General features: G+C 41.7%; 1 protein-coding gene across 1 annotated transcript in view; it reads left to right on the forward strand.

The window, feature by feature from the left end:
• Positions 1–208: 208 nt before the first annotated feature.
• smtnb (smoothelin b) overlaps positions 209–15,415 on the forward strand; it is a 46,137-nt gene continuing 30,930 nt past the window's right edge. Inside the window, 2 exon segments of the mRNA XM_061671524.1 lie at positions 209–615; positions 15,086–15,243. Of these exon segments, the coding sequence (XP_061527508.1) occupies positions 556–615; positions 15,086–15,243 (218 nt within the window). The 5' untranslated portion in view covers positions 209–555.

Raw genomic sequence — 15,415 nt, forward strand, 5'->3', positions numbered from 1 at the left:
GAATAGCAAATAAATGCTCCAACGGCTTTTTGTATATTGTATGGTATGGCAACCCGGTTTTAGCATGCCCTACTGGCTTTTTAATTTGATTTGATTTTTTATTTTTTTTTTAATCTCCAACAAAGAGGTGCGCTTCAAATCCGCACCGTGAGCAGCAGCCGGCCCAGAGGGGGGCGGGGCTTGCACCTTCCACTCTGATTGTGCGGTTCAAAAAGCGGCCGTTTTTCCCGGTGAGCGACTGCATGTACGGCCGTTGCCTTCTTACTTTCCCTTACGACGCTGACCACCAAAATGCTCTTACCGTGAACAGCTCCACTTTTTGTTTTGGTTTTTAAAAAAATATTTTGGTCAACTTTTAAAACTGCCCTGGCGGATGAAAAGAGAATTCTACGACACTTGACCGAAGTTTGCGAGGAAGTCAAGCAGGTGGTACGGCGTCGGCGTCGGCGGCGTCGTCCTCGTCCTCGTCGGGAGTCAAGAAGTCAAGAAGTGTCGCTGAAGTGTGACCGAAGCGTGAGCTTGTCGCTTGTCACCAGAGTGTGATAACGAGACAACATGTCCAAAATGTCCCAGGAGAGTTACGCCGCCCTGGACGAGTCCTCTCTCCGAGCTTTGGTGAGTAGACTTAATTGTACCTTCTGCCATTTGGTGAGGCGACGCTGACATGGAGCAATTAAGTCAAATTAGATCATTCCCATTGGCGCACCGATGTGTGTTTTGGGCACTGGCGGCTTTTGTTTCTCAAGAGCCGCTAAACTTCTGCTGAGTGTCACTTCATTCGTATTCGTTTGCATGCAGTCAAGTATAAACTTGGTTGTTAATAGTTGATTGGAAGTGAGCCAATGGCGCAAACGTGGATTCATTGTTTGCCGGCACTCCCACTCACTCATTGGAGCCACTCACCGAGTTAAACTAAGATTCAAGAAAAGAGCCTCTTCATTGGTTTATTATTATTGCTGCCTCATTATTGGTAGTTTTTTGTGTACCCACTAGATTTGAATAGTGCCTTACTTGTACAGTTTAGATTAGATGCAACTCAAACAAGAGTGTAAGGTTTGCAAAATATTCATCCATCCTTTTTTTTTTTTTTTTCCCCCCTCTTGTATTTGTCGTGATTAAGGTTGCGGGTGAGCTGTCGATTTAGGCCGTGAGGCGGGGACCACCCTGCACTGGTCATCTGTCAATTGCAGGGCACTTAGAGTCGAGAGAATGCATGTGTTTGGATTGTGGGGGTGGGGAAGCCGGAGTACCCGTAGAAAACCCCGCACAAGAACATGCAACCTCCACGCGTGAAGGCCGTACCCCAGATTCAAACCCAAACCTCAGAACTGTGAGGCAGACATATGAACCATTAGGTTAACATGCTGCATTTGTAAAATGTGTTCACATATTGGGTCTCGAACAGATGTCGTCACGCAGATTACTCATGTCAAATTGAGGTCATTCTTCATTCATCAAGTTTGTGTATGGTTGAGTAATCACATGCTGATTAATCAGTGCAACTTTCAGTACATTAAGTTCCTTTCTGATGTATGACTCCACTTCACACTGTTTCTGCCCAGACACATTGTCACTAATCAGTATTGATGTCTCTTTCTGGGTGATAACGCGCCCTGCTTCATTTACGTTAGCCACACCTCGAATACATCCTCAAGCAGAAGAGAGTGCAACATTATTTTATTGTATTTTTTTCCTCCCTTCTTCGAACGACACCTGGAGCACGTAGATATTTGAGGCAGCCTGACTCATCTGCTGCCAACACACCTCATGTCGTTGTGCAACGTTTGCACGAAACATCTGATACCCAATCGGCTTCGCTTCATGTTCTGAAGATCGCAAACCATTTGGACATACCTGCGCTATATAATTACAGCCGTTATGCAAGCTTTATTAAAGTTCCCCCTTTTACAAAGATTATAACACTCACCTTTGATTGACACTGGCAAAGAAGTGTTCACTTAACAATTCCGTGAAAGACGTGGAAAGACGTGGAAACACAATCTGTTCCAGGATGCTCCTTGAAATATAATTTGTTAGAATTTAGAAAATTTTTGCCATAAGACCTAACGAACATATCACAATGATCCGCTCCAGGGTCAAACTGTCACCATCATAAATAATTTATTAAGTCTTAGCATATTTTTGCCAAGTAACATTTTAAAACTGTCATACACCTGTGAAAATTTAATTGCTGTAGTATATGGCTGAATGATTTTGGAAAATAATCCAATCAGGATTTTCTTTCCCCCAATATTACGATTTCCCCCCCCCCCCCCAGGTACTTTTATGCATTTTTCACTGAAAACAAGCATAAAATAAAATCACTGTACTATAATAAACAATATCTGTTTTATGATACATAAATTGTTCTTTGTTATAGGCTAGTAGCTTATACTAAGACAAAGGCACAGGAAGCTTCAATAGATTTGAAACACAGTTTATTTTATAATATCTACATAAATTACAGTTGTAAACTTACTAATACTTTCACTTGCAGTCTTGTAAGCGTTCACCACACCAGCATAATGAATTTCTGCCGAACAAGGCAGCAGTAAACATAAGTGGATATAAGTCACTCAAACCAAAGTTCTTGTGAAATTGAGTGTTGTGTCGCTGAATGTCATAATGGCTGCTCGACCTCCGAGTGTCGATTCTCCTGAAAATGTTGATGCGTTTCCAAATTGACTCTAGGGTTTTTGGAATTTGAGGCTGCGCTGTGTGTTTGTTATTGGGGTTGTTGTTTAGTGTAGTGTACAAGTTCAACTTCCCCCCCCCCCCCCCCCTTCCTGGATATGCCCTGCCACATAAAATAACCACTGACACGCTGCCAGGTATTATGTTGCAGAATTACACAACAAAATTCTATTGGTACCTTTACCGTACTAACGCTGCTAAAAATTACAACCACACCACATGGTATTAAAGTAATACCTCTCAAAACTGAGCATTAACGTTTTACAGGTGGAATTTCAGCTCGGCTGCATCTCATTCGATTGGGGTATAAAGGATGTGATGCAAGTGTACTGAAAGTACTGATGATAACCAAGTGTCAGTTTGTGGCTTTCTACTGTCAAAAGAAAGCGGTTTCTATTTTGTGAATGTGTGCATGTAGCATCACTTTTTTTTTTTCCTTTACTCACAAGCCTACTTTCACAAGAATATGCTTTTTAAAAAAAAAAAAAAAAAAAAAAAGCCTCACATTTTAATTTCTCTGCTTAGGTCTCACTAAACATGATGAGAAAACTACTTGTTTAGCTGGGACAAAGGAAGAAGATTTTAATGTTCTCTTGACCTTTCTAACTGTTATTTCTCCGAACTGTAATCATCTTGCCAAGTTGCTCATAAATCACTGGAGGGTCACTCTCTACCAGATTTCTTTTTTTCCCCCTTTCAGTGTAATCGCTGTAATTAAAGTCATGCGTGCTTTGATCAGTCAATTTATGAGTTCATATAAGAAGGCAAAGGGCAAAACTGCGGGAGTAACAAGGATGAACTTCAATTTTCTCGCCAGAGAATATAGCAGGGAGGATTTGGGTCACAGTCCCTGATGGCGCAGTGGTTCAATCTAGGATGGTCACTATCAAATCTTTTTAGAATGCAATCAATCCCACTTAGCGACTGTGTGAATGTGACTGTAAATGGTTGCCTGTCTCTATATGTCCCTTGTGATTGAATGGTGACCAGGTGTAGTCTGACTTTTCAGCCAAAGTCAGCTGGGATAGGCTCCTATTCACTGTGACCCCGAACAGGATAAGCGGTGTAGCAAATGAGTGTGGACGGAAGGTTGCACCTGGTCTGGAAATGATTCTAAATAGGGCTCGGCATTCACGATAAGAGAAATCTGAATCTTCTTGAGTCTGCATGCAGAACTTGTCTATAAAAATGGCACTTTTGTCCAGAGCGAAACAATGAAAACAGGCAGATGCTGGAATCCACGAAGTTTGTCATCATGTGACGCTGAGCTAATCGCAGACAGAGCTCATCAGTGAGCGAGGTCCTCCCTCCTGTACAGCTCCCTCAAATGTGACCACCCTCTTGGGTCAGCAAGATCCCACATTCTCACTGAACATGTTTGTGGTGACAGAAGAGTCCGCATTTTCCACTCCCGACAGCACCGTGGGACTATTATCCAGTTTGAACACGGCACACGATACGTTCACATGACATCGGCATAGTAAAAACGTACAGACGGAAGTGTGGTCCAAATAGTTTCTGTTCACGAGGACCTGCAGAAATGCTATTATGACATTTGCAGGAGTAGTAGTCGTTGGCAATGTCATAAACACTCCATGCAAGGGCACCAATAACTGTGTTGTGAAAATGAGCCCTCAGACAGTAAATAAGCATTTTTAGACGTGTTTTTTTTTTTTTTTTTTTAAATCTCAACGAAGTTTGGAGGTGTTTTAGGGTTCTCATTAAGTTCTTGGCAGAGCGGCGATTAATGAGCACACGCTCCCATCCTGCCTTGTACTTGATGAACTAAGCGGTCAGAAGGTCATATGGCGGCCTCTCTAAAGCCGCTAATCCCATCGCCACTCATCTATTCACAGCACTGGTTGCCTTTTATTTTGCGCATCTAATCCCCTCCATGGCAACCAGGCAACCAACAATTTTCTTTTTGCTCAGCGGCCACAATTATTTGAATCTACACAAAAAACCCACCAGTTGGTGTCCCAGTTTGTGCGGCAGTTGCACAGCATGTGTGTGGTCATCCGTCTGGATGGCAGAATTAGAGCTGTCGCTGCAACTAAATGACCTGCTTAAAATACCGTGTCCGCGCCTACTTGAGAGCAGTTTTAAATGTTTTCCCCCACTCTGAAAATAAAAAGCTATCCCTACGCCAATGGCTTAAAAATATTAAAATAAAATAACTGCCCTCATGGAAACACTTTTGCAGGCTGGCAAGCACATTTCAAAGCAACAGGTGGCGCTATAATGCCTAACATTTGGGCTCTTTTTAGGCCAATCAAAAGCCAGGAAAAAGTGACTCCAGAAAATGTCCGATTTGTAAATATTTTTTAACTTGAATGTCAACAAAACGAAACTTATCTCTTATCCAAAAAGTGGGTTATCTCTTCCTCATCCAAATGCTGAAAAATGTCAGTGACCTAAAATTGGGGAAAAAATGTGTTTATGTTGACAAAAGACCAAAACGGGCAGAAAAAAAAAATTATGCCTGGTCTACAAGAGTAACGGTATGTGCAGTTTTGGGGTTTGGAGAACGGAGGTTAGCAATAGTATGCATGTGCTTCTTGAAGAGTATCCATAGAGTCAAACCTGTCGGACGAGCAGGTGGTGCACTGTGTGTGGCATCTGTCAGCTGCACCGCACTCCTTCTCATTACCTTTGCAAACCTGCCTTACGACACCAAAGGAATGAAGATTGACTTTCCTCTTCGTGCTTGTTATTAATGCACTAATTTCGGCAAGAAAACAGGCCCGCCATAGGGGACATTTCTATGCATGCCGCCTTCCCAGTTGTTCTCCCACGCTGGATGTCTGGCACATTGATATGTAATTATTCCTACCAGTCGTGTGAGCGTCCATTCTCCCTGGAGATATAAAAGCATCGGTATGTTTAAGCTTTGCGCCGTGATCAGGCCTCGGTGATATATACAGGACGCTGCCGACCTTCATTTTATGGCCCTCTGGACTTTTTTGTGCTTTAAGCGGTCACACTGAGAGTGGAAGAATGAGTTTGCTTGTCCGCTTGTCTGTAGTCCTCCCCAAGAGACGTGTTGAAAAATGTCAGCCTCATCAGCAGGGAGCAATAAATCAGCCAAATTGTGATTATTATGTAATCTGTCAGCAACATGGAAACAACAATAATGCAATTTATCATTGCTTCAGTAAATTAATCTGATTACACTCCATTTTTTACCCTGCTGTGTTTTTCCACACTAAAAATGTCCTTTGTGCAATGTATATACTGTAGACATTTGGGAAAACATTCACCTTTTCTAAATAGTCTGTTTTCAGAGAGGTATGTGATGTAAACTATATATAAGCCACAGTGCTAAGAAAAATGTCGCCTTAGTGGTCGTGGTAGCAGAAATAGCCTTGGTTGTAAAAGTAGGCAGCTGATTTTGTTCTTTCTATTTGCTTGCATGACGCACATTCAAATGTGCATAAACGGTTTCATGAGTGAGTACATTTTTCTCTTCTACTTGGGAAGAAGTTATCTTCACTGTGCAGTGACAGACCAGAACAAAAAGCTTTGACATCTCTTATCCAAATATGCAGCACAGAGATAAGAAGTCATGGAGTTTATTTGATTAAACAGGAAACCTCTTTTTGTGAATACAGCTATAAATGGCCATATTTAGTTCCTTTCCTATAAGCCTCGAAATCTATATTTAGTGTTGGGGCTTTGAGTTTATTGCACTGAAACAATGCAAGTTTTTTCCCCCCCATCTATACTTTAGCAAATGTTTCCTCTCTGTCTGAGGTTGAAATAAAGTTCAGCTCGTTTTCTACCATTTAAGAGGACACTTGTTTTGTCATTTTCAAACGCTGCTCTTTAATCAGAGGTGCTCTGTTTTGACTCTAACTGAGTCATTGTTCCATAATGGAATAATGTGGCAATTTACCATGTAGCTGACTAAATAAATGTCCCAGAGATTGACTTTGGCCGTGTTGGTGTGGTAATGTGATTACATTCTTACGGTATTACAGGTTTGACAAACCACACATATCAAGTCCATAGGTTGTCGCAATGCTGTCATACAATCATTCCTTGTGTTGTGATGTGCATATCCTCAGTTGACAATGTACAGCAATTTTTTATTATTTTTTTTCGCAATGTGTTTTTGTTTTGTGTGAATGTAGCTTTGGACAGATTTTGATTAAGATGAGGTTGAATTACTGCTGGTCGTAGCAAAGGTTGAAAGTAGAGGTCATTTGATTCAATTTAGGCACTTGGTACTCGGCTTGACACGATATGGATTTTTGGGGCCGATTACCAATCAGCAAGTTTATAAAAAAAAAAAACATAACCGGTCTCCGATCACAAGATTGAGGAATGTGTCTATTTAAATTACCTGTTCATTTACTGTATATACTTGTGTATTTACAATAAATGTATCTTTGTTCATCTATGTATGCCAGTGAGGCATAGTGACAGACAGAACAAATGAGTGGTCTTCTATTAGATGGTAAATCCAGTAATTAATGTATCCACTTTTTGTGACATTTTTGTTTGTTGGTGTGCTGTGAGATTTTTCAGTTGTAAAATATGTTCCTTGGCTCCATAAAGGTTGGAAATCACTGCTCTAGTCAGATGGTGTATTCTAATTAGTCACATCAAACCAACATTACATGACAGAAATAATGGGTGCTAACTGTAATTAAATTACTTTATTGTGATTGAATTACTTCACTCACACCGAAACCTTAGAGCATGATTTGACAGAATGCGGGCATGTTTACGTACAACAGTTAGTGGTAGCACTAGCTTGCCAGGCTACATTACGTTTTTGTTGCCTGCTTGCGAGCCGTTTCATATTAAAAGTACTTGAACATACCTCAAACAAGCCTTAAACGAACATCCTCTCCTGTCCTGAGGACCGGTGACCACCAACACACGTTTTTCCCCATTTTGTCCTTATAATACAGTTGGCGCGCGCCACTCTTGTTGTCGTCGCCACGGTAACGAGTGTATCCCGTCGCATTTGAGTTGACAAGATAAAGCCCAATGATCGTAAAAAAACAGGATGCGCCGGTATCGGAATACAAGATTTCATTGCAGTAGTCTAACAGTGCAATCATGAGAGAGCAAATTTGTCTTGTAGTCTGATCCGGGCATTACGTGTTGTCTGTCCCACACTGCCGACGTATTTTTATTTTTTTTAATAACTATTGGCCCTCAGATATTTACAGTACTATGTCAAAAGACACGTGACAAGGCTAAAAATAAACTAGCTTTTGGACTCAAATATACTGTGCATGATGGCAATGCGGAGTCGGTGTTTTTTGCTGAGCCGATCAGTGAATGTCATTGATCGGATCGGCGAATTATGTCATTCGCCGATCAGCATAAAATGCTAATTATCGGCCGATACCGATCAGACCGATATAATCGATGTAAAGTCTACTTAGTACATATCCATTTGAAACAGCAACTTTACAAATACCAGTTAAGAAACAAATGTATCTCACACTTTTTTAGTTAAAAAAAAAAAAAAAAAAAGTGCTGGAGTGTACAGTCAGTGTGTCCTTCAAGGTACACAATTTATTTAAAAAAAAAAAAAAAAAAAAAGGGTCAATTATTGGGCTTTTTTTTAAGAAATAAAGTTGGTTTGTCTGGTCATTGACATAACTCACTACAAATTGAGAGGGGTCTCAAAGTGGAATTTGTTTGAAAATATGAAAATCTTCTTTATACAAATGCAAGAAAAACTAAATTAGACTGTGTGAAAAATTGGAGGTTATGCAAAACAACACTGGTAGACCACAGCAGTGTTGTTGTTACTCTGTCCAGCTGAGTCACATTACTTACTTAGGTCAAATTCTGTACTCACAGTTTCAGGTAAGACCCATGAGGACAAGCAATCAGTGTGATTACGCGTAGTGTATTTATACAAAGGAATAGCCTTAACAACGGCCCTGGCATGCATATTGTTCATTGTAGTCCCATGTGACCTGAGATTGTTTTAACACAGTTGATGGCAGTGAGCATATATTTTTTTTTTTTTGCCAAAATTTGAGAATACAGTAATTGCGTTTTTAGTTTGTCATGTAAATGTACAATAAACCTCTTGGGTGGTACAAATCATGTTTTGGACCAGGTTGGGAGAGTATTCTAAAATAAAATGAGTTCTAAACTAGAAGAAAGAGAGAGAACATGTGTTGTGGGCACAGTTAAATGTGGGTTTTGAGACGAAATCCCTGAGGATAGAGTCATTTCCTCAAATGTTGCAGAAGTCATCAAGAGGATGTTGATGTTTGGCTTTTCAGCTCACTGTTGTTAATGCTGCGAGCTTCTGGAGATATACTGTACATAGCTCATCTGTTCACTGGCGCACGTTTCACTGCTCTTGTTAAAATGGAGTTGTCATGCATCTATTGACACTCATAATTGATGCTCTTCCTTTTGAGGGACATCCACATTCAGCAGAAACCAGCACAATGCCTTCATTTTGATCAGCGGTGTCTTTGCACCATCTCCCATGTGGTGAGCACTCAGGAAAACGACATCTTATCTGGAAAGTGGAAACGTTACTCGGCCTCCTTCCCGGTCTTCGGCTTTGTATCTGAGAGAAGCAAGAATCTCAAACATGCTAGAGAGGACTCCTGCTATTGGTATGAGGTTGTAGACCCTCTGGAAGTGATATTATCCCATGTGAGTGTTACAATTAAGCCTAGATAAAAGTACAGTATGTGTGTATATATATATATATGTATATATATATATATATAAACATTCTAAGCAGACCATTTTTTATATAAAAGCCTTCTGTTTCAGTGTACAGAATAAATGAGGTCGGTGCAAAATGTAATGGACTGTCTATTTGGAACACTGAATATATTTTTCTTTTTAGGCAAACCTACTTTGGGAGTCCATTGTTTGTCCCAATGTGGTAAATTTAGTGTCGCTTGTACCTTCAGGGACTCTATTGTACGCCACTTTCATACTCTGTAATGCAACACTTGGCCTTGTATCACATGAGTTGAAATAGTTTTTCACTGCATTAATCCATTGTGTTCTATAGAATTTCATTTATGCCCTGTAGACTCGCCCCACACACACACACACCGACTCATGCATTCCGCCATGTGTCCCCTCTTTGTTTCTGCTCTGTGGACTGGAAAGGGGGACAGTGTTTTCCCAGGTCTCTGTCTGTCCTAGCATCAAGTTGTGCTGGAAAGCTTAGCTTCCCCGCACGTGCAGCTTCTGTCAAAGCGAGCACGTTGCCACATGTACATTAATCTCTCTCCTTTTCAGGTTTAATTCAGAGGTAGCCCTGTTCAGTCTTGTTTCCACACAATGCAGGCCCAGTGGGTGCTGCACTACAGTTTGGTTCAACCTTGAAACTAGTTCATTTCATTGTTAATCTTCCAGCTGTGAGGCGCCCGAAACGGCCTCCTCTATTAAACAGATTGCCTTGCAGGGATCTCGTGTATTCTGACGTTCCCATTTTTCACAGGGTGTGTGCTTGCCTTCTGTCTGCATTCATTGTTTACCAGAGTTATTTAAAAAAAAAAATAATAATAATAATAAAAATACTGGAGTTGGATTCGTCCCCAGTTTGAGAAAAAAATAATTAAAGATGATGGGGATATTTGTATTGAAGGTATATTATTAAAATTTTTGATTGAGCACATTGGAGTCTCTTTTCGGACAGCCTCCACTGTGGTAGCTGGTAAATCGCTTCAGCATTGCTACAAGGAGTTTCCTTTGTCCTTATAAGGCAAAACTCGTAGTCTTTACACCAGAGCGCTACAAGCTCTCTGATCCCATCTGCTGCCTGGATGCACTCTAACCCCACCCTGTTCTGGAAATGATTATTCCAGGGCTCAATGACTGCTTACAAACCGTACCCCCGATACTCGTCACGCACCTGAAAGCACGTGCCTGTCTGTGTGGTCTTTAATGAATCATATTTCACAAATCGGTGAGTGAAAGTGGTGCTACAAACTAACGAGAACCGCATCTGTGGACACGCTGGGAATCAAAAGGTCTAGAGTCGGCCTTAGGGGTCAGGATGCTTCCCACACGACCCTTGGTGGGCGTTTCTGGGCTCTTTCTCTCACACAGAAACAATGAGGGTTTAATCCATCAGTTGCAAGTATCTTCTCCTCCTTGTGGGCAAGCAAATTGCAATGCATAAGAGACCAAGACGACAGGGCTCCCAGGGGGTTACTTGAAAAATATACGGTCGCTCTACTGACAAAATAAAATGAATGTATTTTATTTATTTATTTATTTTGGTCAAAATTTTTGTTGACTGAGTCATATTGTAATGGGCAGAGATATGTTCCTCTATGTTACCATGTATTTTGGTTTTGATAGTCATCAACATTTTTTTTTGTCTCCTACAGATACCATTTTTGGTGGCCACACAAATACAACTAATACTTTCACCACAAAACCTTTAGTTGAACTAGTAGTAGAACTAGTAGAACTTCAGGGGCATCAAATTTTAGAACTATACATACATCCAGTATAGCATTGTACCATTTCTAGAAATGTTTTTTTGGTCTCTTTTTGCTGACATACAGTATCTTCATCACATGCCTCTTACACTAAAGTAAAACCTTATGTCTTGCTCCAGGCTACACCTTTGCACCAATTTCAGTCAAACTCTTCTTGTAGGTTTCGCATAATCCCACAAATAGACAAACAAAGCTGCAGCAGTAGAAACACAATCCCCGTTTAGCAGAGGCAGTTATGAGGGGTGTCATTTAGACCACTTGCTCTGTATTTGTACAGTAATTGAGCAGAGTGGTCTTTCTTTTTTTTTTTCAGTTCCTTCTGGCCTTGTGGCGACAGGTAGTCATTAAAACCTAGATCGTAGGCCCACATAATCGTACCTTTAGGGTATTTTGTCTACCTGAGGTACTTTAAGCATCTGATATGTTTTGACCACATTACACTTTTGGCACAGTAAGCTAAACTGACCTTGTGAAGGTTGAAAGTCAGTCCACTCTGTGGCCTGGATTGTAGATGAGTGCAAATGGTGGAGAGCAGGAGCGTTTTTCTAGCTGGATGAGATTAAAGTAAACCACGTACAGTCCCTAATTGACTGATTGATTGAGCGGCTCAGTCGGACTTTCGGAGGTGTTACACTGTGGCCGGCCAGCGTCAGAATGTTGTTTAGGCTTGTATATTGTTTGATTCCTGCCATGTCACATCCTGCCTTTGCAGACACTGTCATTAGTCTGTAATACCATCTGTCCAGTTTGTTTTATCTCTTATCATCTTGTCAGTCATACACCTCCACCGTCCTGTTGGCCAACATTCTTTCCGGTCAGGTGACTCCCACCAGGGCCGGTACGTGTGCTTGCAGCCTTTTAAGAGGAGACGGGTAACTCAGACTGTTACAAGATGAGACATAACTGGTGCTGACACCTCATCGGTTTTAGTAGCTCGCATCCTCTCTCTCTCTGTGTGTGTGTGTGTGTGTGTGTGTGTGTGTGTGTGTGTGTGTGTGAGCGACCCACCCACCCACTTGTGTTTGACTCACACGTCTTCTGGCCAGTGACGTGAAAGGCTGTTCTGTATGTGTGTAACGGCTACTCTATGAGGCAATGAATGTTTTCGATTCATTACTGAATGTGTACTGTGGAGTTTTATTGAAGAAAAAAAAATGCCTTCAGGCTTGGTCAGTGGCATAAAGGTGTTGTTTCCATGTAGTCAGAATTTTCCTCTCCTCTCTATTTCCTGTGACACATTGCACTCCCTCACCGTGTAAAGGCAGGCCACCGCATCTGGACTCTGTGCCGGCACTCATTTCTCTCTCCGTTTCTTTAACGGCTATTCTTGTTTTTGTTGGCATGTGCTCCTGTGTGAGGTGTTTTTTCTCTCGTCATGGTCACTCGTTAATTTACAGGTCAGTATTGCATCAACTTTTAATGCTGCAACCAATCCAAATGTACTCAACCCAATGTCTGCCTCCCTATTGGCTCATTTTAAACATCAACCAGACCTCAAGTGCAATTGTTTGAATTTATATTTCAAAGTCCTGATATGTTTTTATCAAGACCAATCAGCTGCACTTCAATATTTTAGCTCGTGTGTGTGTGTGTGTGTGTGGTCAACACGGAGTTTGACTGAGCAATGGACTTCGGGATTGTCGTATAATTCTGAAAAATAGCCAATTAGGAAGCGCCTTCACACGGTTGATGGACACAAATGAAGTAGCAATTGTTTGTGTAACATATCATTCACCACCAAAAAAAACAAGGCCCCAATGTATTTACCAAATTATCTAACACACAGGTGTCAAAGTCAAGGCCGACGGTCCAGAGCTGGCCCTCCATGTCATTTTGCGTGGCCCGCGAGAGCTACTGAATTGAAAGAAACGACTATATTGGTGTTGCACGCTCTTAAAAAGAGAGAAACTAAAGTAAAATTAAGTGTTTCATTTTCAATGTTATAACATCTGTCGGTATACAAAAAAAGGCAAGCAGTTTGTTTTGCATTTTGCTCCCTTACTGTACCGAATATGAACAGAATTGAGAACTTGTACCGTTACGCCCCGAGCAATGTTATTAAATGTTTGTGGTTTCACCTTTGGAACCAGCAACCTGAAGGTAACCAATAACTACAATTTGGCTCATGAAAACAAGTTTGACACCCCTGACAGTTAACCAAGTTTTCTCCATCTCTACTACTACTCTGTCTTCATTTTTGTTTTTGTTTTTATAAATCTGTGTGTGCGCACGTACTCTGTGTTCGATAAAACTTATGACAGAAACGAGTACTGTACGTGTTGATATATCCCATCTCCTCTCAGCATTTCCCTGGTGTTTAAATAAAAAGCAACCTGATCTCAGTTCCTGACTCCTGCCATCTCTTTCCTTGTGAGTCAGCAGGAATGTGAGGAATGACCTGCCCCCCTTCTCACCCACTTGTCCGCTGTCCATTTTTAGGCAAAGCCAAGCCCAGCTTCATCCTTCTTTTTTTTATCCTCCTTGTCATCGCACCTCTATCCGGATAACTGTTTCCACTCTTTTTCTTCCCTCCTGATCTGTTCTTTTCAGTTACTTCAGCACTTTGAATTTCCACAAATGACAGCGCAAGAGCGACTCTTAGCTAGTGCATATTTTCATCAAACTGCAGCGAAACCTCAAAAACCGCTCGTCATCCTTGGTGAGATCCCGCCTCCTCCGACTCCAGCATGTGTGGCGGGGCCCTGGGGAGGCAACACGTCAACGTCCACTTCGGAGTCGTCACGGCGTGTGGCTTGGCCTGACAACCGACCGCATCCAGCAAGCAAGCTGGTATGAGAGAAGCAGCCTGGTGTTTCTCCGCTGCACATTTTGGGCCCAAGCAGCGGGAAATCTTAAACGGGGGCAGCTGAGCGTGAGGAGTATCAACCCTTCTTGGATCCTTCACCTCTGCATGTGTTGACAGGCGCCCGCTGTCTGCCAAAAGAGAAGTCTGTCTCTCCTGTGTTGGCACATGGGTTCCTCACAGCCTTAAAGGCCAAGCTGCACTCAATGGTTACACCGTAATCATTAGAAAATTATTAGTAGCTATCTTAAATTAGCTTGAAGTAATTGAAGAAAAAATGGGAGGCCTGGAGCGCGAACACTCTGGAAGCCCAACAGCAGCCGTTTGTGTTCTCCTCGCCCAGGTGGCCCAATCTCCTCACATTAGAGAAGTCATTGCAGTGTGCACTTGTCAGCACCAATCTGCTCTCACTGGCCACTTCATTAGGTACGCCTGCACACTCTTATGAAAATGAATTCAAGCACTGTACCAAACGTTCTGCCTTTACAAACATGATGCTCGGCTTTGATTAGGAAAGAGTTATTGTAGTTGTGTTTTCCAGTGATACAACTCTGCTGATGTTCTAAATACAGTAGTATCTATCATGCCTGAAACTTATTGTCAAATGAGTCGTGTCTAACTCTTGAGTCTGAGGTGTTTTTCATATTTTGGTCATCTTGACGACAAAATGGGCAGAAAATATTAAGAACTCTTAGTCAAATTCAGTGTAGGTCTACACCTGTACAAACTATTTATAATAACAAACATCCTTTGAAATGTAATGAATACTGTATATCTCCAGTTGTCTTTTTGATGCAACATTTGTATTGGTTTCACATTTAGATTATGCAGGTGTATCTCATGTTGTGGTCAATGAGCATATAAACTTCACCGGCCTGTTAGCTTCTTGCATTTGAAACTATTCACCTCGTTTTCAGATACAGTAAATTCCTGATGGCCAGAAAAATCAGCTGAGTCTTATTTTCTCTTGTTCTGTTCATTTAACATGTTGACGCAACAAAACAAAAGTCACTTCCTAGAGGCCTGCGTTTACCCAAACAGTCCTGGAGGTCATATGTAGTTCGTGTAGAGTTTGGACACTAGACTATAAGCCCCTCCCTCTGTCTGTCCTTTTGCGGTGTGCGTGCAGCTGGATGGAACCGCGGATCTGGACGAGAGACGCATCATCCGTTCAGCCATCCGCGAGTTGAGGAGGCAAGAGATCGAGGACATGGAGGCCGCGCTGGCCAGCAAGAGGTTTCGCCACACACGACTCAAACAGCAGGAGGACAAGGAAAACCAGCACAGGTGAGACCACACACAAACGCGTACGACTTGAATGTTCTAATTACAAACCAGTCCTGGTGAAATGGATATACTAAGAAAGTAGCATTCCTCAACACGGCAGTAGGAAAAGTCTAGAAATGTGAAGTTGGTCAATCGTAAACGGCAACCACAGTAGACTTTCCATTTTCCATTA

Source organism: Phycodurus eques, chromosome 3 (genome assembly GCF_024500275.1).
Source record: "Phycodurus eques isolate BA_2022a chromosome 3, UOR_Pequ_1.1, whole genome shotgun sequence".
NCBI classification, from domain to species: domain Eukaryota; kingdom Metazoa; phylum Chordata; class Actinopteri; order Syngnathiformes; family Syngnathidae; genus Phycodurus; species Phycodurus eques.